Genomic DNA, 24,272 nt, shown 5'->3' on the forward strand with positions numbered 1-24,272 from the left:
AAGTTTTTAAAGTAAAGTTTTGTTTTATATAGCACCTATCGTAACCACCTGAAGAACTTTAAAACCAATGAAGTACTTTTGAAATTGGTCACTGTTGTAATGCAAGAAATGCAGCAGACAATTTGACCAAGCTCCCACAAGGAGCAGCTTTTGCTGAATTTGATCAAGGGATTTATTAGCTAGGGCACAGGGATAACTTGCCTGCCATCTTTCAAAATTTTGTGTCTAGCTCTGTGTGTCTGTAGGGGTGATGCATGTCCGGGCACATACGTGAAAGTCCTGTAGTCAGGCCACCAAGTGCCTGCCACTCTCAGCAACATTCTGCCACTTGTCTTTCCACTTTAGGAACTGATCCAGTTCTGTCTTGATTTAGCATATTATGTAACTAATTTTAATGTCTTGATTTTATTTGCACTCATGAAATGAATTTTCCATAGGCTTTAGGTATGCTGTTTTGGCACAAACACAATATTGAGAAGTCCTTGGCTGACCTTCCAAACTTCACACCATTTCCAGATGAGTGGACTGTGGAGGACCGGGTCCTTTTTGAACAAGCGTTTAGTTTCCATGGGAAAACCTTCCACAGAATTCAGCAAATGGTAGGAAAAAATGAATTCATTTTAAATTCCTTTTCAAATAAAGTGAGTAAATGGGGATACTTCAAGTTGCACAAAGTAATTGCATTTAGTTACATCCTTAGCACTGAGCATGTATATTTCTTTCTGTGACCTGAGTCTGCTGGAACTTGGTGACCATGTTATGCTGAACATAAGAAATGAGAACATATAATATAATTTGTGCAGCGATGCTATTTTCATTTTCATTCAGTGTAGTGTACCTTCCCTGCCCAAGAATCTGATCTTTAGACAGGCAGACTCTTGTTCAGTGCCATAGTATGATAGGTGCATAGTATTACCACTATTAAGTTACCATCAAATCTAGTCAGTTTTCCATGAAATCCTTTGTTGCTTGTTTAAAATTACAGATTCATTTTGAAATTTAACAGTAAAATGGAAACAAGGTTTACATACTTGGCATTTAGTGTTCAGTTTTGATTGAAAATGTCATATCCTGAGATGATTTGATTTTTTTGACTATTACAGCAAGAAAATCTCTTGTATTACTGGAGAAGTTAGTATTGTTCCTGCTCAGTTTCTACTATCCAAAGATCATGTTGAGAGCATGCATTAGTTAAGGCAGAACTGGGGTTTACTATGATCACTTACTCCTGTAGTCAAAAATCTACCACTATAGTTTGGTATTGCAGATGAATACTGATTGCGTGTTTGAAGTATTGGTGCATGCATTGCATTTGTAACTCGTTTAGGTCCTCAGGAGAGTAGGAAGAGCAATGAAGACCTTTTTGTTTTAGATTTCAAACTTCTGTCATCATTTCAGCTATACAACAGCATGGCCTAAAATCTGTTTTTCTGAAACCCAGGTTGTCAACCCGGAAAATTTATATCTTTTGAAAGAAGTGGAAAGCATACAGTGTACTGAACTGGCAAAATTGTAATGTGTGTTTAGCTTAGGCAAGCAATTAAATGTCAACTGTAAGAAGGCGCGAGGAATTCAGAATGACCCAATCGTAATCTAACAGTTTCTGTATCTGAACACACATGGATGTTATAGTTTAATTTGGATTTCTCATTTGAAAATATATTTGGATAAAGATACAACCATTTAGCCAATGCTTTAAACTGATAATTCTAGTGGAACTTGTTAATATTTGCTGTTTTCCTGTTCTGGGACAAAGAAGATTCACATGTAATTTTCTAAAATGTATTTGGTTAAGTTGCACCTCCACATTACATTATAAGTAAGAAAGGAATAATAACTGATTCTATTTCTGAGACATTTGGTATCTTTCCATCTATGAAGATCATGGTTCTTTACTCGGAGAGTGGTCAGGGCGTGGAATGCATTGCTGGAGAGGGTAGTGGAGTCGCCCTCTTTAGGGGCATTTAAGCGGCTATTAGATAAGCATATGGATGATAGTGTAAGGTAGGGGTGGAGGTTAGATAGACCTTAGGATTAGGGTAAAAGTTCGGCACAACACTGTGGGCCAAAGCGCCTGTACTGTTCTATGTTCTATGACATGTACCATCACAACTTACAGTTGATATCACCATTTTCCCAGTGAGCTTCAGTAGTTGAGGTTTGAGGCCCTTCACGTCATGCTTGCAAACATCCTTGAATTGAGCAGTGGGCATTCCACTGGTTATCTGACTACAGTTGCCTAATGATACAAATCTTTGGGGAGGATTGTGTAATGTGGGCATGTCTGACCCAATGACACTGTCTCTGTTAAATTGCTGTGTTCATGATTTTTGTCCAAGCAGCATACACCCATAATGTGCCACTGATATCATTACTTTGATACATGGGAGGCTGTCATGTTTGAAACTGTGGAACGTTTGGAGATGCACTTTGAGAGTGGTTGGATAGTGGTTGGTGTTGCCATTTGGGCTGTGGTATGTGCAGCGTGGGGAGCACAAATGATTGTGCATTTCCATGATGACCAGGTCTCGTTGCCACTGTTAAGACTAGGTGCTATGACAATAGTTTGTGACAATATTTGCCCTGATGGAAGGTATTTTTTGTGATGGAACTCATTCAGGGTACAAAGCTCAAGAAGGCATATGAACGTACAAGCAAGTGGCAGGAGTAGGTTATTTGGCTCCTCAGGCCTGCTCTGCTATTTAATAAGATCGTGACTGATCTAATTGTGATCTCAAATCCACGTCGTATACCCCTAATAACCTTTCACCTGCTTGCTTACAATGATTCTCTCCTTCCCAGTGTTTTCAAAACAAAACATTTCAGCTGTTTATTTGAGGAAGAGAGTTCCAAAGAGACTGAAATCAAGAGATAAAATTTCACCTTCTCTCTGTTTTAAATGGGTGACCCCATCTTTTTAAAACAGTGCCCCCACCCTAGTTCTAGGTATTCGCGTAAGAGGAAATATCATCTCCACCTCAACCCTATCAAGTCTGTTCAGAATCTTAAATTTCAATCAAGTTCCATCCTCCTCTTAGCTGTAGCAGATGCATGCCTATCCTGTCTATTCTTAACTCCTAAAACAGCCCACCCATTCCAAGTATTAGTCTGGGAATCATTCTCTGAATCTCTTCCAATGTATTTGAATAAGGTGATCAATACTGTTCACAATACTCCAGGTGTTTCTCTGCAGTGCCCTGTGTAATTGAATCAAACCACCTTTTTTCTATTAAATTCCACTTGATAAATGAGTGTATTCTATTAGCTTTCCTAATTACTTGCTGCAGTTACATACTAATCTTTTGCCTTTTGTGCTTCAGGCCACCCAGAATCTATTGAATGTTATCATTTGATCTTGTCTGACGTATTACAATTGTGGCACATAGGCCATATATCACTGTTCCAGTATGTGCATTGAATTCACCCAGCCTTCTTGCCATTTTGAAGAGTTCTTCAGAATGTCATCTAGGATATAATAGAATGCTCTTTTTCTGAGATGCTGGCATGCGGGCAGGTATGGTATTGACTACACTTCTGTCAGATTATAGCTGCAGGGAGGTGCTCAGAGTTGCTCTTGACTACTTAATTGATTGTGCCAGTTGGTTGCTCACTGAAACTTGTACCGCAGTAGTCTTCAATGTACTTTTCATGTTAGTAAAAGGTTGATTATACCTCACTATTGAGCCTTTCAGTTAATCTGGTTTCCCTATGCAATGACAATATCAGTAGGCTCGTGTACATCATGGTCAACTTGGACCGTCTTGCATATGCTTGCTTTGGATTGCAAGACATTGTTTATGCTGGGACACATGATCTCGATATCAGCTTCCAAGTGGAAAGGTTGCTTTTATTTTTGTGTAATGTGAGGCTGTTTAGGATGTGCAGACTTGCAAGCATCTGCCCTCTTCAAATCTTATAAGCTGGTATCCAGAGAAAAAGGTACTATACACCTAGAGCCAAGTTGATTGCAGGAGCTGTCAGAAGGTGATGTAAGAGAAATACCAACTGCCTAATGCGATTCCACTTCAGATTTTGGATTAGGTTTACTCCCTTAACCATTTAAATCTTGTTAATATGAAGGCATTAACTACTACAGGATGTGAATTACCAGAGAGAGGGGTGTCAAGGAATGGCATGCTCTGAGGACAAAATCATATTTATTTTGCCAGACTGATGTTAAATTATGCAGATCAACCATGTCAAAAGAATATATTTTAATACTTGCATGATGGTAGTTTATTTTCATAGAAATCGAAGTATTTGCATTTTGTAGAATGACACCAACAGCTTGGGTTCAATTCCTGCACCAGCTGAGGTTACCATGAAGGACTGTCCTTCTCAACCTCTTTCCTTGTCTGAAATGCATGACCCTCAGGTTAAACCACCACCAGCCAAATCTCTAATAAGAGAGCGGCCCTATGCAATCTAGCAGTCAGGTAAGACTAGGCGACTTATATGAGCTGGGACTTTTGAGAAACTTTTCAAATGTTATGTCTAAACCTTGGGATTCTGTTTGTTTCATTGAAGGTTTTCGACCATGTGGCTCAGTTGGAAGTAGCTAGGCCTGAAACTGAGTTACAACAGACTATTATCACTAGATCATTAAAATTCCAAGGTTTTAAAATATTGGTGAACATGCTGAATAAAAGTTAAACATAACTGGTGGTGTGTGATTGTAGGTATTTATAGGATTTAGAAAATAATTATTTTCATCTTTTATTTAGGTAAAGAAATTGCAAAGTAGATCTGCCTTTTTTAAATCACTGGGATGTTGGCAGAGTTTTTCTTTATGTCTGTTAGTTTGTATATGTCACTGGAATGTAAAGTTCTGTCCCGGCTTCTGATTGCAAATATCCACACCTGAATGCTTCTATGGGGCCGGGTCTGGGTGGGATGCTTTTTGAAGAATCAGTGCAGACTCAATGGGCCAAATGGTCTCTTTCCACACAGTAGGAATTCAGTGATTCTGTATTTATATTAGCATTTTCACAAGTTAAGTGTATGGTTTATGTTTCACAAAATAAGAATCAAGCTACGATGAAACAGTGACATTTATCACTGTTCTTTCAAAACTTTCCATTTTGTCATAAGCAGTACCGATGTAGTTAGCAAAAAAATACGTGATTTAATGCATGAATAATGAACCTTTTAAACAAATCAGGAGTTTCTTTTTAATTTAAAAAAACGTTTAATTTTTTTTATTCACTCATGGAATGAGGGGTTCACTGGCTAGGCCAGCATTTATTGCCCATTCCTAACTGCTCAGAGGACAGTGAAGAATCACCCACATTACTGCGGGTCTGGAATCACACGTAGGCCAGGCCAGGTAAGGATGACAGTTTCTTTCCCTAAAGGAAGGATATAAGTGAATCAGAAGTTTTTCTGACAATTACTTATGGATTCATGGTCATTATTAGATGCTTAATTCCAAATTATAGATCTAGTAGATGCTTAAGCAAATGCTTGTTTTAATGGGTGGCTCAAGTGCCTCCCTCACTGCATTGTAAAAGACTTTCAAATGCAGGGATGAGTTGTTCATTGCATATATTTTTCTATAGCCTAATCGGGGGAGTCGATAGCCTAGTGAATGAATTTCTTAAAAAATCTAATTCATTTCTCTTCCAAACATTTAACTGTTCTGCTCAACTTTTTTTTTTGAAAGGTACTGTCCATATTTACACACCAAAACTGTGGTATCCCGATACAAAAGACTGCTCTTTTCACTTAAGAACACGGATAATGTGTGTTATGGGGCAGTTTGGCAACAGAAGTGAAATGCTCAACCTCTCCTCTTTTTAACAGATGTCATTGACAAAGAGACTGATTTCTCCATAGGCCTTCATCCAAACACAGGATTACCAAGACTGACTGTAATGTTGCTGGTGCCGCCGCCCTAGTTGAAATTAACTAGTTCAAAATAGGGATTGAACTGTAGCTCAGTAGTTGTCAAAGATGATACATTTACCTGTTGAACTGAGTCATTTTCATTTGTATTTTATAAAATTCAATAACAGGAGCAGTAATAGGCCATTCAAACCTTAAATGTTCTCTGCCATTTGGTACCATTATGAATGAACAACAGCTCCTCTCCTGTCCTACCCCTTGATTACTTTGCTCAAAAATCTACCGTTATCTTAGATACAGTCATTGACTGAATGTAGACTTTTAAGCTTGATAAAACCACCACTGTTAAGTACACTAAGTGGATTTTTGTTAAACAAAACTTGTTAACCATATGTGTCTCCGCAGTTGCCTGACAAATCCATAGCTAGTCTGGTAAAGTTCTATTACTCCTGGAAGAAGACACGGACCAAGACCAGTGTAATGGATCGTCATGCTCGCAAGCAGATGAAAAGGGATAAGGAAGGAAGGTAAATATTGCAATACCAACTCTCCACTGCTTAGCACAAGTTGCTAGAGTCCAGGAAGGATCTGTTACTTATTATCTGACGTAAAACACTGGTGTAAATAAATACTTCAGAATGATGAGGCGTCAATGTTTGACAGTTTGCTCCCTTAATAAAGTATATGGAACTTACAAAATAGGTAATTGTCAAAGGAAGTGTAGCCCACTTACACTGAGACAAGTATACCTAAATATTGAATTTAAACGTATCTAACATGTATCTAAAGTGTGAAATGAAGAGGTAACCCTTTAAAATTTAACAGTTCTCCTTTCCATAAAAGTAATTTTCTATCACTATTCCTTATTGAAGAACATGTTTTCTTTTTAAGGCTGACTTTTGTTTGTTTCTTTGTTTAATATCTTCCTGCTGTGATGTCAGTTGTGAGATTTATATACATATAAATATAATTTAGTTCAGTTTTTATTTTGAACTATTAGCATGTAGGCTTTGGTTTGCACAGATGAGGGAATTTGATGATTAAGTTGCCAGAATTTATCCTCTAAACCAGCATGAGAGAGGGTTCCTCAAGTTATGATTTGTTTGTATTGTTTTATGATTAGAGTGAATACTGAAAAACATTAACTTGTTTTCAGTTTATAAGAATGAGTTTTTTCTTGTTTTTTTGTTTGGGGAAAGACCCAAAGCTTGGCTACATTTTGGTTTCAGTTAAGTCTCTTGGTTGGAGTCAGATGTAAGACAGTTTTTCTTGAAGAGCAGAGATAGGTTATCTCATTGAAAGCGTTTTGCTTGAAATTCTCAGAACGGAAGTGTTTGGTTAGAACCCTGAAGGTGTTATTTAAAACCAAGCAAGTCCAAGCTCGGTTGTGTGACTAATAAAAGTCAGGAATTGAAAGGAGTAGTTAAATTATGGATGTGGTGGAAAAGGCAATTCCCTCTGATGTTTGACTGCAGTAAAATAATGGTAGTGGGGTAGATAGGATCACATTTTACTGGCCCTTGAAATCTTTCAAAATTGTGTTTTATGGATTGTTTGATTTATTTTTACCTTAAGTTTATTATGCAAAATAAATTTGATTTTATTGTAAAACCAGATCTGCAGCATTGTGCATTTGTTTCCGTGAAATGCAAATGCATTAAATAAAATGTATTGAAAAGTATTAAAATCTGTCAAGCTAAATTTCATTCTGAGATCTGACTTGTCCAGCAGTAACACGAGCTGGGCTCTTAAAACTTGTACTAAGTGTGATGGTTTTCCAAAAACTGACTGTTTGCAAAATGATTTCAATTTCCGAGTACAGGGGGTCCCTGATTGATGAACGTCCGACTTACAAACACAATCCCATACAGGATGTAAATTTAAAATCCTGACACATGAATATTTCCTGTGCTTACAAACAACTGCTTCATATTGTTACTTGCATGCAAATTGACTTACGAACAGACTCCAAAACGGGACCTGTTGGTAACAAAGGGACTACCTGTACTGCATGTGCCAACGTAAATGTCTAAATGCTCCCATTAATTCAAACATTTTTTGGGTGGGAAGGGGAAATGCAATTAAGCACACTTTCTTGAGTTTTCCACCCCATGCAACACTAAGTGGCTCTGAAAGCAACCAGGTGGCACTAAAAGAATTATGAAAATGCACTGGACTGCTCAACTTGAAGTGCCTATAAACTTAAGTCACTTTGCAAAGTCTAGCAGTCAGATTGAATTCATTCATACGTAGTAAATGTTAAGATAAGTTCTATTGGAACATCAGATTTCCTTGAATGTCTTAGTTTGTCATCATTGTAGTGAAGATAGGTTGCTCAGCATCCAGCATGCTGAATCATCTCTTTTGATTCCTTGATATCTCACAGCCGCGTTATATTCCATTATAGCATCTGTGATCTGAATGCCAAGACTTAACTTTCCAAAATAGCTTCAAACTTTGTATATGCTGGCAAAGACCAACAAACTAACATTCAACTTTGCTGCTTCAGAATTTTCTGATTGCACTTGTGCAAGATGCTGCTGCTACCCTTGCCAGCCGGATGAATTAGTAGCGCCAAAAGTAAGTTGGCAACAGATTCTACCTTAACATACAGGTATTCTTGAGAACTCCACAGTTGTCAGCTGTTACCACAATCTTCTGCTTTGTGATGTCATATTTTGGTCAAACTTGTGCAAATTTTCCTCGGAGCTCCAGTCATCATTTTTTTCAGGTCATCATCTAAAAAACATATTGTGACTTCCAAGAGTTCACAATTACCAGAAGCTTGCTTTTTCCTCCCAGTTGTGCTAATATAGACTTACAAGGAATAATTTTAGTTTAGCATTATTTTTCCTCGTTCTGTTTCATATTGATGAAAGCTAGCATTCTCCTTGGGTGCGCATATAAAGGAGCATATCTTTATCACTGTTAATTAAGTTTTCTGACCAATGGTTCAGAAATTTTGTAATTCCCTCTGTTTTGAATTCTCTGTCCTAACATTACTCCCTTGTTTGCAGATTGTTTTTTGTGTGATGGTTTTTAATTTTAATGTTCAATTAGACAACAGGTTACATTGTGAATTATTAATAGTATTTAGTTGCCAGCCAAGAATGTTTTGTACCTCTGCCTTGCATGAATAAATTTTGACTCTGAATTGATTGGCAGAATTAATTGAATATGACCTATTTGTTTGGGAAATACAGATTCAAATTAAAAATTCAGATAGCTATTTGAAGAACTACTAGAACTAAATGGCCTATTCCTGTTTCTATGCTCTTTCTGAATTAACAAAACTACCAATGCATTTTCAGTGTGATTTTTTTTTTTCTGCATGGATAGATTTGAATTAACATAACTTTGTTAATATTAAGAAGTGAACATGGCCGTTTACCACCCTATCAGTCTATTCATGATCGTCAAAGTGTTGGGAGGTCTCAAGACAGTGCTACCCAGCAGCACTGTTAGCGGTAACCTGGTCATTGACATTCAGTTTGTATTCTGCCAGGGCCACTAATTCCTGACCATATACTGCTTTGGTCCAAACATGGACATAGAGTTAAGCTCCAGAGGTGAGGTGAGAGCAACCGCCTCCAAGAGCCCTAGAAAAACTGGAGTTAATGGATAGATCAGTCATCTCTGCTCCAGGTCACAGTGTAGGAGTTCCTTAGGGTTGTGTCCAAGGCAAACCATCTTCAGCTGCTTCATCAATGACTTTGATCATGAGGACGGAAGTGCTGGTGATTGCACGTGTTCAGCATCATTTGTGGCTCTTCAAATACTGAAGCAGTCGGTGTCTGACAGAATTAAGACCTGGATAACATCCAGGCTTGGGCTGAGAAGTGGCGAGCAACATTTGTGCCACGCGATGACCATCTCAAGCAGGAGAAAATCTAACCACCACCCCTTGATATTCAGTAGTATTGCCTTGCTGAACCTCCCAACATCAATGTCCTGGGGATGGCTATCGATCAGAAAGTGACTAGTCATATACGTAATGATAGCCATGAGCAATCAGATGGATAGGAGTTCACTACCTGTCTCCCCACAGCTTATCCACCATCTTCCGAGGCTCAGGTCAGTTGTGAGGTGGCGTACTCTCCGCTTGACTGGATGGTTGTAGCTCCAACAGCACTGAAGCAGCCTGTTTAATTAGCACCCTATCCACCAGCTTCAACATTCATTTCCTTCACCACTGACACAGAGGTGGCAGTGTGCCCACCATTCCCTTTATGCTGTGCAACCATTCTGATGTGTTGTGCATGGCAATCAGTGTTACATACTGAATGCGGTATTGACTGGAAGTACTTGCCATGTGCATGCCTTGGAGGCTCACGCAGCCTTTAAGAAAATCAGAGGAAATGCTGTGTGCCATCAACAAGATGTACTGCAGCAAATTGCTAACATACCTTCAACAGCACCTTTCAAACCTGCAACCCCTACCAACTTGAAGGACAAGGGCAGCAGATTCATGGAAATGTCATGACCTGCAAGTTCTCTAGGCATCCTGAATTGGAAGTGTACTACCATTCCTTTACTGTTGTGGGATCAAAATCCTGGAACACCCTAACAACATTGTGGGTGTTTCTACACAGCAGGGCTGCAGCAGTTCAAAATAGCAGCTCATCACCACCACCTCTGGGGCAATTGGGGATGGGCAGCAAGTGGTCCCTCAGTTGGTTCACATTGCTGAGAATGAATTTTTAAAAAACCTGCATTGCCAGAACTTAAAACCACATTGTGTTCATTGAGGCAACTTTTCATTTTTGATCAAGACTGTTGAGTAATTTTTCTAATGAGTATTGTGTTTGCACAGTAACTTCAAGCTCAATGATTGATTTGTAAGTTGTCTTCTTTTGCAGTGGTGATGAGATTGAAGAATCCAATGTGAATGCAGCTAGTATCCTTGATAGTGAAATTGAGCCAAGCAAAGAAGCAAAAAAAGAGGTCAGTTGATTTCATTTTTTCAATTTCAAATTAGCTGCACACATCACAGGTGTATTGTCTTAAAAAAAAATGTTGGATAGAAATTGATTTTAATCAACATTTTAGATTTTTACCAGAAACTAGATATTGTGAATTTTGAAATTTGTAACAATGACCTTATTTGTACAATGTTACTTTTAAAACTCAAATCCATTCCTGATGTGATATGATGCTGCATACTTGGAGGTATACTTGCATGTCTGCTTTTCAGCATTTATCCCAAATATCATGTGCTTCAGTTAATAATCAAAGTGAAGCATAGTTTACAAATTGTAATAACTAAGTGGGATATTTCTGAAAGCTAATTTACATTCCTGTGGATTCAGTTTGTTGAATTTAAAGAATCACATTTGTTAATGACTTATGGAATTAAGCTATCACATGAGCAGGGTGCACATTGTATTCTAATTACTATTATTGTTCTTAAAAATTGGTATGAGCTTCTGATATATCTCTTTTTAGACTCTGGGAATTTCCCTGTAGTAGACAACTAGTTTGTCAGATGAGATATGGGGGTGGGAGGAGATCTTTTTAATTTATTAATCAAGCTGTTCAATTTGTAAGTAAATGAAAATGCACTTGCAGTAATTTAAGTTATATATCTTGTTTTCTGTTTTAAATACAATAATAATGAGATTTTGTGGTTACTTCCATGGAAGCAGTGATTTTTCTTTTCTTCTGGATCTCCTGTCTTGAAACGATATACAAATTGACTTACAACACTTCTCAAATTTAGCCAACTACCTAAATTTAAGATGACATCTGCTTCTCCCATGCAAATTTGAATTTTAATGCTGATGTTTTAACAGTGATTTAATCGTGTGATGAAGCACTACTATGAGTAGTACCTACTGTTGACTGAGCTAGCTGCAGGCTCCCACGAGACCTTAAGGTATAGGAGCAGAATTAGGCCATTCGGCCCATTAATTCTACTCCACCAGTCCATCATGGTTTATATGTTTCTCAACCCCATTTTCCTGCCTTCTCCCTGTGACTCTTGATCCCTTTACCAAATCAAGAACCTATCTCTGTCTTAAATGCACTCAATGTCTTGAACTCTGCATCTCTCTGCAGCAATGAGTTCCATTGATTAGCCACCCTCCGGGTGAAGAAATTCCTCCTCGTCTCTGTTCTGAAGGGTTGGTTATTCACTCCGGAGCTGTGCCTTCAAGTCCTTGTGACCCCTACTAGTGGAAATATCTTCTCAATGTCCGCTTTATCCAGGCCTCCAAGTATTGAGAGTTTCAGGAATCGATTGCTTTTAGAAACTCCTGGCTTGCACCATGCCTAGTCAAAATGACTTGAATTAATCTTTGTAGAATAATATTCAACTCGCGCTTTCGGAATTGAAGATTATTTTTGAAAAGCTGATTCCATGAGTAATTTCAAATGGCATTAGTCATTTAGTTGAGGATGAGGAACTTGAGGGCTATGGATAAAAATGTGGAACTAGTAAATTAATCGAAGCTGCTTTTTCAGAGACAGCACAGGTAAAGTGGAACAAATACTATAGTTCTCTCCTGTTCTTTAAGATTCTGATTCTGCACCTTGTGACTTTACTATGTCCCCTTTATCTTATAGCAGGGATCTCAAACTGTGAAAAGCGTCCCGCCAAAAAAGGACATGAGGACTGTTCAAGGAAAGCAAAGAATAAGTCAGAAGCCTCCAAGAGGGATGTTCCTGATTCAAGAGGATCTTGACGCATTATCCGCGAGCTCTGGTGCTGCTAGCACAGTTCTCAGACAGCTTGATATGGAGTTGGTCTCACTTAAACGTCAAGTAAGCTCTGCAGCTTGTTCATTTCAGTTAATTTCAGAATTCCTTTCTAGTAACTTCTCGCAAGCTTTTGTAAGAAAACTTGTTTGGCTTTTGAGTATATACGTATAGTATTGTGCTTACGATATTAGAAATGCAGCAGGGAAAATTAGTTGCATTTATCATCAGCTAGGATCATTCCTGCTCTTGACTATTAGACTGGACCTTCAGTTATAAAACCTGCAATATCATTAAGTATTGCAATACTTCATGATTTCTCTGCTTGCTTTTCCTACATAAGCCTAAAAGCGTAAATGCACAAAGGTGTGGATGGAACATTTAGGTACAGCTAGATCATAGATGTGAACTATTCCTGACTTTTTTTTAAAATATCTCTCTTGCATATCAATTCCACATGAAGGACACCTTTATTAACAAAAAAAAATCTCCTTGCTGTTCCCTGGGCACTTGTCTGATTCAGGCTGGAATGAAGCTAAATAATAAACAATGGAGATTATTATTTTCTCAGATACTCTCGGTAAATTTTTGAAAGAAAATATCTGATGGAAATGCAGATTAAATACTGAGCTAGTTCCATGTATGTGTAGATCATTTTGCAAAATTAGATTTATGCTGATCAACCTCTGAATGAAATAGTTTCTGCAGAAATGTTTGACTTTTATCATTTCAGAACAATATTTATAAAAATTGCTTTCACACAATATGCATTAATGAATATTTTGATTGGATTGACTTGAAACGGCAATTAAATGACATGAATGAGAGAATGAAGTTATTTGATATCAGTAAACAGAAAAACCCAAACAGCTGCAGATGCTGGAAATCAAACATAAACAGAAATTTCAGGTCCAGTTCTGAAGAAAGGTCAATGATCTCAACGTTGCTGCCAGACCTGCTGAGTTTTCTCAGCAATTTTTGTTGGTGTAATTAATAGCATTATTTTCTTATCTCTGTTGCAGTGTAGTCAACAAGGGACGAGTTATTTGTAACTAGACCAAAAATGTCTGGACAGATCATCTAGGCACGTCTATTCAGAGGTGTCGGGCGGTCTTGAGCGTCTTTAGGTCTTTGATTTTGAATGATCTGCACAGTAAATTTCACAATATCTGGCTCCAAATTGGAATGCTCCACCAAACAATATCTCCAATTCCCAATACAAATGTGCTTTTCCTGAGGGGCATGTATAAAAAAATGGTTTCTAAACTGTTACAAGGTTACAAAAGGTTCCTTGTAAAACACATGCAGTGACTTGCACACAAGCATTAAAAGTAAGCATTAAAAATGGCATTTATAAATTTCAGGTGGTGCTCAAGCACTCCAGGACTTTACCAGTGAAAATCAAGCACCGGGTCGAAACACCTTAAGTCCTTACATTATCGTAATAACAGACCAATGGACTGTGTCAAAGTGTTTGCCTAGAATATTTAGGGACAAGAGGATCAGAATCGTGTTTTGAACCTTGACAGTTTTTAAATAAATATAACAGGGTTCAAAGTAGCTATAAAAAATGTTATTGTCCGTCTGAAATGATTGTAAAAGTACTGGCTGCAATCTTGTCCCCAGATAGTTGAATTATTAATTACTGTGTTAACTGCCAGCTTTGATCTACAGGCACCACCCAATCCTGGTGCTTGCTGGAGAAGGCAAATTTTACTGCATTTACTATTGTACAATGCTGACCCAATTGCATTTCAATGGAACCTACCCATGTGACTTGAAATATCAATATATTTGTACATTTCTTTAATCTCTTAAGGCAAGACTTGAATTGTTGTGCCACTTTATTTCAAAGTTAAGTGAATATACAAACAGTTATGCTCGATATATAAAGCAGCAGTTGTGATCAGGTTTACTTAATCAACATATATTAATGTAACAGCATGAAAGTTACATGCACAATGTACTAGCCTGCTTCAGTGGGTCATCTTGTTCATCTTATAAGATGGCTCTGAATTTTACTTCCATGAGCATGTCTTTTTTGGAACATTTCTTCTTCAACTTTGGCTTCTATTGCAAAGGCTTTTTAGGTATCTGAGCTCATCCTAAATTCATGAGTAATTAAACACAACACTCAAAACTTTACTACACAGGAAATGACGTATTCATCAATTATGGAAATAAACTGAGTTGCTTATTTTCTCAAAGATTATATATAACATATAAGCAGAGTCATGATCATCTTAATTACATGTCATTTCAGACCTGTTGACAAGAAGAATATCATTATTGCTGTTCTTGTAAAATAGATTTCAAGTAATTCTTAAATTTGTTCAGTAGAAAAATAGTCAAAAAGTCTTGAAACATATACAGCCCATGAAGCCCTCTGATTTGATATCCAACCATTAGGCTGATTTCACAGAATGATGCAGCATAGAAGGAGGCCATTCACCTCATTGTTCCTGGATAGGATATTATATGCTGTAAGCTACGTGCTTTATTAGATTCAGGGACAAAATAGCTACTGTTCACACCATTGATTCACCATCATTGGTGAATTCTACACAAAAGTGTTTGTGTGTGATGTCCAGAGCAATCAAGTCACCTTTGGATCTGGGGCTAATGGTCTGCTAGCACTGCACTGCTTTAAGCTTATCCATCAAGAATGACAACTTGAGCAAGGTGAAATAGTACATTGTGTCCTTGGAGATGCACACCTGCAAGGAGTTGATGGCTTCAGAAAATAAGGAGAGAAGAAAATAGTCATGCTTTGCCTGTCTCCTGTAGTGCTACTAGGAGTATAAACTAAATCTCTCTTAGTCTATCTTTGACAGTTTTATCAGTGACTCTTTTTTTATTGGGTCATTAAAATCTAATATTCTAGATCCAAAATGTGAAACAGATAAATGGTGCTCTCAAACAAAAATTAGACGGTGGGATAGAGGAATTCAAGCCACCTGAGGTAAGGAACTGTTCACCTTATTAAATAAAATCAAGGAATAGTATATATTTGCCTGTGCCTGCCCAGCATACTATGAATTTTAAATTGCAATAAAGTCCATTCTTCAACCAAATAACAAGAATACAGGGTGGGTTGATGGCACTCTTTTGAACATACAGATAGGCAGTGTCACATTATGTAAAGCCTTATAGTCCCACTGTTTGTTAATATTATCCTGTTAGTCTTTTTTTTTCTCTCTTGACATAACTTTTGTGACTGAGCAACATGATTGCTTCAGGTAAGCTAGTTCTGTCAATGATACCTAGGTGAAGACTGACCAGTATCCTGACCCTGTGTGGTTATCACTAATGAACAGTGTGCCAGGAGTAACAGATGTATGCTTGAAAGGATGATGAATTCATCTACAAAGAAGTTATAATTAGCACAAGTCCACCTCTTCACGTGACCAGTTTTATTTTAAAACTTAGGAAATTATTTTTGTGTTATTTGTGCTAATTTTATCTCTCAAAACTATTGAACGATGCAAAGAATTGCATTTGATAAGCAGTTTAAACCTCAGTACCCAAACACCCACATTTCCAATATTTTTTTGTGTGAAAATGCTTGCTAATTTAGCTCCTTAATGGTCAAACTCGTTCATTACGTATCTCGTTCTTGATTTCCCCACAAGAAATTGTTTCTCTCCCTATTCCTCAAATCATTTTAGCATTTTGAACACCTTGATCAAATCACTCCTCAGTTTGCTTTACATGAAAATATAAGCCAAGTTTGTGCAACTTATCCTTCTAGTTTAAACATGCCATGATTGTACTGAATCTGTGCAGCACCTGCTTTAAGAAAAATATATTCTTGGGAGATGCAGTGTCCAAAATTGAATGCAATCTTTCACACAAAATCTGATCAAAACACTATTATGAATGAATTGTAGTGTTTGCCCTTTTGATATTCCAGCCCCCTTGAGATAAGGGTAACATCCTATTAACTATTTGATTTCCTTTTGCATATGTTGATATACATATCTAGCTACCTAAACCTCTCTGCTGCTTTACAGTTCCTAGTGTTTTTGCCATTTTGAAAATGTTGACTTGTCTTTTTTGGGGTCAAATTGGATGTTCTCCATTGAACTATATTTGTTGTGATTTTGTTGACTTACCATTTCGTAACTTGTGCATTACTTGCTGTTCCCCCTAACCCAGTGTCTATTAAAGTTTGCAGATAACAATTCTCTAATCCTTCACCCAAGTTATAAATAAATGTGGTACGTTGAGGTCCCAGAGCAGATTCTTTGGGACAAGTGCTACACAAATATCCTATATAACAGGAGCTGCACAGGTATTCTTCTGTGTTGTTTCAGCCCAATCTTTTGTACCTTTTTTCTTCCCCAACATTATCTTCCATTTACCAACCAATTTAATTTCCAAGTCAGAAGACTACCTCCTATTTGTGCTTTTGTTCATGATATTTTGTATGAAACCTTGTATATGGTTTTGGAAATGCAGACATTTTTTGAAGGTGGGGCGGTATTGATGGGGTAGATTAGCTTGAGGTTGAAATAAGCTGTCAAAATGGAAGAAGTCCAAGAGTTTTCTGAAATGCAGAGAAAAATAGTGTGGCACTTGTCAGAAACTTAGCAACACTTTGCATGTTCAGCATCCTTTTCCACCCCTCAGAATCTCAGCTTTAGGTTAGAATGATATGGGAAATTCGAAATGTTTGAAGAAACGAGGACCCTACTGGTAGTCAATGTATTTTGAAAAGCCTTTATTGATGTATTTTCCAAACACTCAAATTTTCAACTTTTTTTATGCATGTTGTCACATATTGTGGTTTTAATGTTGATTAGAATACAGATTTACAGTAAATAAGAATTGTTTAAAATGTGCATTTTAAAACACATACCTGAATTGTTTTCTGTTTTCAGTAGCTCTCTGCCTCTCGAGTTAAAAGATTGTAGGTACCATTCTCCATCCGTTCCCAGTTCAAATGCGGACTGACACTGAATGTAATGCTGATTTTTTTTTTCAATTTCAAACCTGCTGTTTTTCAGCAGAGATTAAAGCAAGGTCCTGCTTTAAGTGGACTTAAGTCTCCAAATGTATAAATAAGAGCAAAATAGTCTTGTGCTGTACTGGCTTCAACATTCTGTGAACAGTTTTGGCCCCTTTAACCAAGGAAAATTATATTGGCATTGAAGGTAGTCCGTAGAATGTTCAAAAGGTAGATCTTGAATTTGAAGAAATTGTTTTAGGAAACAGGCTGTTCTCAGTTTAGAAGGCTATTCTATATAATATACATGTATGGTTCTTGACACAGTAAATGCTAAGGTTCATCCCCTTGTGGTCAAGTCTAGCACCAGAAGATATAATCTCAGATAATGAATTTCTTCTAAGGTTAGTGAATCTGTGGAATTCTTACCGCAGAGGTCTGTGAAAGTTGGATTGTTAAGTAGATTCAAGGCTGAGACAGATTATTAATTAGTAAGGGGATCCAGGATTATGGAGAAAAGGCAGAAAAGTGGAGTTGAGAGTTATCAAACCAGCCATGATCTCATTGAATGGTGGTGCAGACTCAATGGGCTGAATGGCCTACTTCTGCTCTTGCTTCATTTGGTCTAATTATTGATGCCAAAATATATTCAAAAGGTACATTTTATAATATTTATCTTTGTAAAACATTGCTGCCCTCAAATTATGCTGCCATATTTGCCAAAAAAAAAAACTATCCTTCAATAGTGAGTAATTAGTTGTGGAATACTTTAAAACTCTAAATGCAAATTTGCTCTTTAGGCAAACCAGAAAATTAATGCTCGTTGGACAACTGAAGAGCAACTATTAGCTGTGCAAGGTAAGTGAACATTATTCTTGGATTTATGTTTCAGCATGAAATGAAAATAAGAATGTTAACTAAAATGTTATTCATTGTTGTTTAGTCAAGTTCTTTCTCACCCACAGCAATAAGGAAATATGGCCGGGATTTCCAAGCTATTTCAGATGTAATTGGCAATAAGACAGTAGTACAAGTGAAAAACTTTTTTGTGAATTATCGCCGTCGTTTCAACCTTGAAGAAGTTCTGCAGGAGTGGGAAGCAGAACATGGTAGCAGAGAAGAAAGTGCAAACATTGCTGACAAACCTCAAAACTCTCCAGATGTTATGAAACTTTCTGAGGAGGAGGAAGAGGCAAGTCCCTGTCTTTTGCGTTAAATAGTTGATTAGACTTGAATGTATTGCATTTTGGAGCCTGGGTACAACATCCTTGACAAGGATGTGTGTAGCTCCTAAAAGTGGAATACTTGTCTATCAGTCGGCATTTTTTTTTTTTATTGTGGCCAATCCATCTAACCTGCACATCTTTGGACTGTGGGTGGAAACCAAACCACCTGGAGCAAACCCACACAGATGTGAAGAACATGCAAACTCCACACAGACAGTCACCTGGATCCCTGGTGCTGTGAGGCAGCAGTGCTAACCATTGTCCCACCATAGCACCCTGTATTGAATCATACGTTTCGATAAAATGTCCTCTCGTTCTTCTCAACTCCATTGAATACAAGTCCAACCAACTCTATGTTACCCCATTAAAATAAAAGATCCCCCCATATCCGTGATCAATCGAGTGAACCTTGTCTGGGTAGCCTCCAATGTCCGTTTTTCCTTGGATAAAAGGAACAAATTGTTGACAGTATTCCAACTGTTGTCAGACTATTTGCTTTTATAGTTTCAACAAGACCTCCCTTTTCTAAAACTCTAATCACTTTGAAATAAAAGCCCGATATTCCATTTTCATTTTCTTTTCCTGTTTCCTGTTGAACTTGGATTCCACTCAAACCCTATTTGTTACAATTTTTTTGGGATCCTTGATGTCAAATTTGGATGCATCTTTAATGTCGGGGCAGTCACTCACACCTCACCTCACCTCAAATTCCATTCTTCTGTCTATTTTTGGACTATGGGAATAATAAAATCTGGTCTGCTCCACAGAGAACCAACATGAACTCATTGGGATGAATGGCTGCCTTTGTCATTATGACTCTAATAATTGGCACTTAATATACTATGAGCATCTAATCTGCTGTAGATTCCAAGAGATCAGAAGGATGCACATATCCATCAGATTTAAAGATTAGGCCATTCACAGGTCACAGACCTGAAATGTTCACTCCTTCCTCTCCACAGAAACTGCTAGATCTTCTGAGTATTTCCAGCATTTTTTGTTTGAGTGCTAGCATCTGTGTTATGCTTCTTCTAAAACTGAGGCTTCTTGGTTAGACCTAAAAGATACTTTGCACTGCAAGCACCAAATACAATATTTAGTACATTCTGGAGATCAAGTGTAAACTGGGTCATTTTGCTTTGTTGAACACCTCCATTCAATCTGCAAATTAACCCTGATTTCCCAGCTGCTTGTCATTTTAGTTCTTCTTTCCATTGAGTTTGTTTTCAGTCTCTTACACTATTCTAATGAAGCTCAGTCTCTACGAATATTGCCTGACCTTACAGTTAAACAGACTCAGCATTAAATTCAACAAGTTTAGATCATGACCATGATTCCCATTTTTGACTGCTGGTAATATTATGCTGTTGTCTTCCCTCTTCCCTTAGAACCATGTATTGCTCTGTATTTTTGCTCCCTTCTCCCCTACCTTTCGCTTTGGACTGTCATTCCTAACATGATTTAACCATTTATGAATTCCATTTTATTAAAGACCTTTCCTTTTTGTTCTTCCTCTCTCTTTCCCTGCGTGTCTGCTTGCTTAAAACTCAAAACATCACAAAGTTAATGTACAGATATAACCAGCATTTAGGAAGACAAATGACATTGGCCTTTATTGCAAGGATATTGGAGTACAAGTGTAAAGAGCTTTTCAGATAGTTGTGCAGGGCATTGGGAGATAATGACTGAAATTGGTGTATAGCTTTGGTCTCCATACATCAGGAAGGATATACTTGTACTGGACGCTGTGAAGGTTCATTAGACTGGTTTCTAGAATGAGAGCATTGACCCATTTATAGGCTGAGTAAGTTTGACTTGTACCCTCTGGTGCTCATAAAAATGAGAGGTGATCTCATGAAACCTGAAAATTCTGAAGGGACTTGACATTATAACCATCTGAAAGAGAAGTATAGTCTCATAATTTCCGAACTAAGGAGAAATTTCTTTACTTGGATTCACTGAACTTCCAGAATTCTTCACCCTAAAAGATTGTGAATGCTGCATCACTGAATATGTTTAAGGCTGAGACAGATTTTTGGTGTCTCAAGGAATCAAGAGCTATGAAGAATGGGTGGAACTGTAGAGTTAAGGCCCAGTGTTCAACCATGGAATTTCTCATCTCTGTCTGAAATGATCAACCGTTATCCTGTGACCGTGCCTGTCTCCTAGATTTCTCAGCCAAGGGAGACAACCTCTTAGCATCTATCCTATCAAATCCATTCAGGTTGGAGCAGCAAGGAGCAACAAGGCCTGTTCCTGCTACGTTATTTCCTGTGTTTGTAAAACTATTGCATTAGGTTGTTGATTGCTCGCCGAGCTGGCTGGTTGTCGTACAGACGTTTCATCACCATGCTGGGTAACATCATCGGTGCAACCTCCGATGAAGCGGTGTTGTTCTATTCCGCTTAGTATTTATATGATCCAGTCTATTAACTTATGTCATTTCCGGTTCTGTTCTGCATGGGTCTGTATATGGGGTCTAATTCCACATGTTTGTTAATTGCATTACGGGTTGAAAATTAGAGCCCATATACAAACCCATGCAGAACAGAGCCGGAAGTGAGATAACCCAAGTTAATAGGCTGTATGATAACCAGCCAGCTTGATGAATAAGCCAACAACCTCATCCACAATCCAAGCTACAAAACTTCACGAAGGCTTTAAATTATTGCATTCTTACCATTTTCCCATTCTGACATAAGGTCATCAAACTGAAATGTTAATTCTGTTTCTCATGAACAGATATTGCCTGACTTCCTGAATATTTCTAGCATCTGTAATATTTTGATTTTGAGCACTAATTTCAATATGACATACAAAATTACGTATGTCAGTTTAGGTAAGGTTGTGATGACCCTGGTCAAAGCTTAAAATAAAAACACAATTCTGGGAATTTTCAGCAGGTCTAACAGTATCTGTAGAGGGAGAAACATAGTTAAGCTGTCAAAATCTGTTGTGCTGCTGATGATGTCCTTAAATTTTGTGTAATTATTTCTGAAATTCTGCACATGTAACTACTTTTTAAAACCAATATTTTTCAGACTCGCTCTGTGCTTGATGTGAGATATCATTCTGCATCCTGAGAGTAATGCACAGTCAGTGATCTGAACATACTATGCTGACTACTGTTTAGTCCAGGCCATCCAATGATGCCAAACTTCAACCAACCACCTCCACAAACCCATCAGGACCAGCTAGCTTGACACCAAAAAAGCTACAATGTTTGCAAATGGACGCTTCTGCCTTACCCTGTCTCTGCCACCAGGACAGCTTCTGCTACTCCTGGAAGTCATAGAAAAATTTTTGATTTGACATCATACTTTTAAAAACAAAATGAGAATTCACAAAAGTGTTTGTGAATGTCTGTTAATCTCCACTTAAGCAGTTCATGACTAATGTCTCCAGGGCATTAATAATTTGTATATTTTTGGAACTATGACTGCCATTGGATGCATCTTTATTACTTTCCCCGCAGATTTTTATGATTAAATGTGAATGTCAGGATGGTATATCATGCTAACTGGCATACAGGAAATGGATGTCTGAATTGTCTCTAAATTATTGGGTACTTGTTAAACTGCAGTCTGGACTGTGTATTGTAGACTTTAAACATACCTCTCAGTCTGAGGAAACTTGAAGGTAAATTAGGGTCTTTTATTAGCATATTCATGAAAAGAAAAATTGATCTGTTTTTATTTAAGTTGGTTTTTTTTTGCTGTACAGTGTTTTAGAATAGTACTTTCAACATCAAGTATGGCGACACCTTTTACTTGAATATTGCAGTTACTGGATTGAAACTGATCATATTCAGGTACTGAACAATGGCACAGCTAAATTGTCAAACTCATTGCATAATCTGTTGTGCTAACCATAAGGAATTCTTTCTTATTTAGCATGGAATGGGTTCAGCTCAACATGCTATACAGACCCATTGGGTTTATTAAAGTAATTTGAGTCTATGCATGTTTCTGTGTAAGAATGGGTGTTTACAATTTCTACATCAATATTTACCCGAAATTCAAACCTTTTATTAGTCCTTTCTGGGAGTAATATCCCAGCATTTAGAATTTTTAAAATTAAGTTTGTTAAATTTGCTTTATGGGTTGCTGCTGATATATGTAGTAATGTTTGCCAGAATTTCAAAAAAAAAAGGATTTAGTTTGCAATAAATTGAGCATGTTTTTATATAGCCTCTTGATGTGCTCAATAGGATGATGTTCTTTTTTTAAAAAGTCAGTGTGTTTATATTGCAGATTTATATTTTATTGCCTGTTACTGCTAATTTTAACTGAGGTAATTATGTGATTATTTCTAAGGTTTTTGAGCATATATACCATGGGTTCCACAGTGAGAAATGGTAATATTACAATACTGCTTTGGATATTGCGCTGCATTCTTGGTAACTTTAAATTTTTAAGAAACTTTATTATTTCACATTATATCCTTGCATCCAAGAAGAGGGGAAGGGGTGCAAATTAAACAGCAGCAAAGGAACAATGGAAACTGGGAAAACTGTATTTGCCACTTGTATAAAATTGTACTTCTAACTTCTCAATATGCACACAAATTTTGCTACAGTGAAATAACATTAAATCCCTGTATTTTTCTAAGACTAAAATTGTAAAAATGCTAGTAAATTTACAATTTTTTGTGCTTGTAAAGATTGGAACAGTAATATAACAATGATAACTGTAAATATCAAGTAGCTAACTAATCACTTTTTGGTTGGGAGAGAAAGAATTATGAAACATGATGTCAGTTGGAACATTGGTCAAAACCTATGTTTGAAATTGCTTGAAATAACTTACTTTGAGAAAAACAAAACTACAAAATCACATCAAGTACACACATTAGGTGCCTTGACAATTGCTGCACAACTGCTGTGCTACAAATCACATTAAACAAAACAGAATTCTACATTGCATGTCATGAAGATACATGTTACCAGAGCACAGCACGTACTAACTTCACTAAAGTAAAAGCAGTTGTTCAAATACAATGGAAAAAGTTCATTTCTTAATGTGGGCAAAATGTAGTGATAGAGTACCTTGTGTGCTGAGATGTTTGAGGAACAAATGGTCACCTCACAAGACAGCATTGTTTTTAGTTCTGTTATTTGTTTCATCTTTAAATTTGAAATCTAAGTGGCTGTTTAATTCTAAGTAAGCTTACAAATGGTTGTTTTATTCTTTCTAGATTATTTTCTTTCTGACTCAATAACCAACTAAAGTAACATGAAAAGGATGATTACAAAGAAATAAACCATTGTTTTAAACAGTGCCTCAATATGACCAGATTTATTATATCTTTATATTTGTGTGCAAGTTATTTTTAAAAAGCTGATTGACTTAAAGCTGTACATACACATTTGAAAAGGTGGAAACTCATGACATTATTGGTAGGAATACTGTACCCAGGAGGATTTGTATTAATTTTTCACATGTTGAAATGGAATTTCATTTCACTTCAGTAGACCTTCTAAATAATCAGAGCACTTCTATGTGGCAAAAACAGCAATCAAGTGTATCACTTTTAATGCAGATAATCTGTTGCAAAAT

At 37.2% G+C, this 24,272-nt stretch overlaps 1 protein-coding gene across 2 annotated transcripts in view; it reads left to right on the top strand.

Moving 5' to 3' along the window:
- rcor1 (REST corepressor 1) overlaps positions 1-23,994 on the top strand; it is a 107,351-nt gene extending 83,357 nt beyond the window's left edge. The window contains exons 5-12 of one of the 2 annotated variants that reach the window (XM_020532668.2): positions 438-599; positions 6,250-6,371; positions 10,704-10,788; positions 12,409-12,606; positions 15,425-15,502; positions 18,289-18,346; positions 18,454-18,680; positions 21,756-23,994. In XM_020532668.2, coding sequence (XP_020388257.1) covers positions 438-599; positions 6,250-6,371; positions 10,704-10,788; positions 12,409-12,606; positions 15,425-15,502; positions 18,289-18,346; positions 18,454-18,680; positions 21,756-21,797 — 972 coding nt within the window. In that variant the 3' untranslated portion in view covers positions 21,798-23,994. The remainder of the gene's footprint in view (positions 1-437; positions 600-6,249; positions 6,372-10,703; positions 10,789-12,408; positions 12,607-15,424; positions 15,503-18,288; positions 18,347-18,453; positions 18,681-21,755) is intronic. The other variant, XM_020532670.2, reaches the window with a different exon arrangement.
- Positions 23,995-24,272: the final 278 nt, after the last annotated feature.

This window comes from Rhincodon typus, chromosome 8 (assembly GCF_021869965.1).
Source record: "Rhincodon typus isolate 14 chromosome 8, sRhiTyp1.1, whole genome shotgun sequence".
Taxonomy (NCBI): Eukaryota; Metazoa; Chordata; class Chondrichthyes; order Orectolobiformes; family Rhincodontidae; genus Rhincodon; species Rhincodon typus.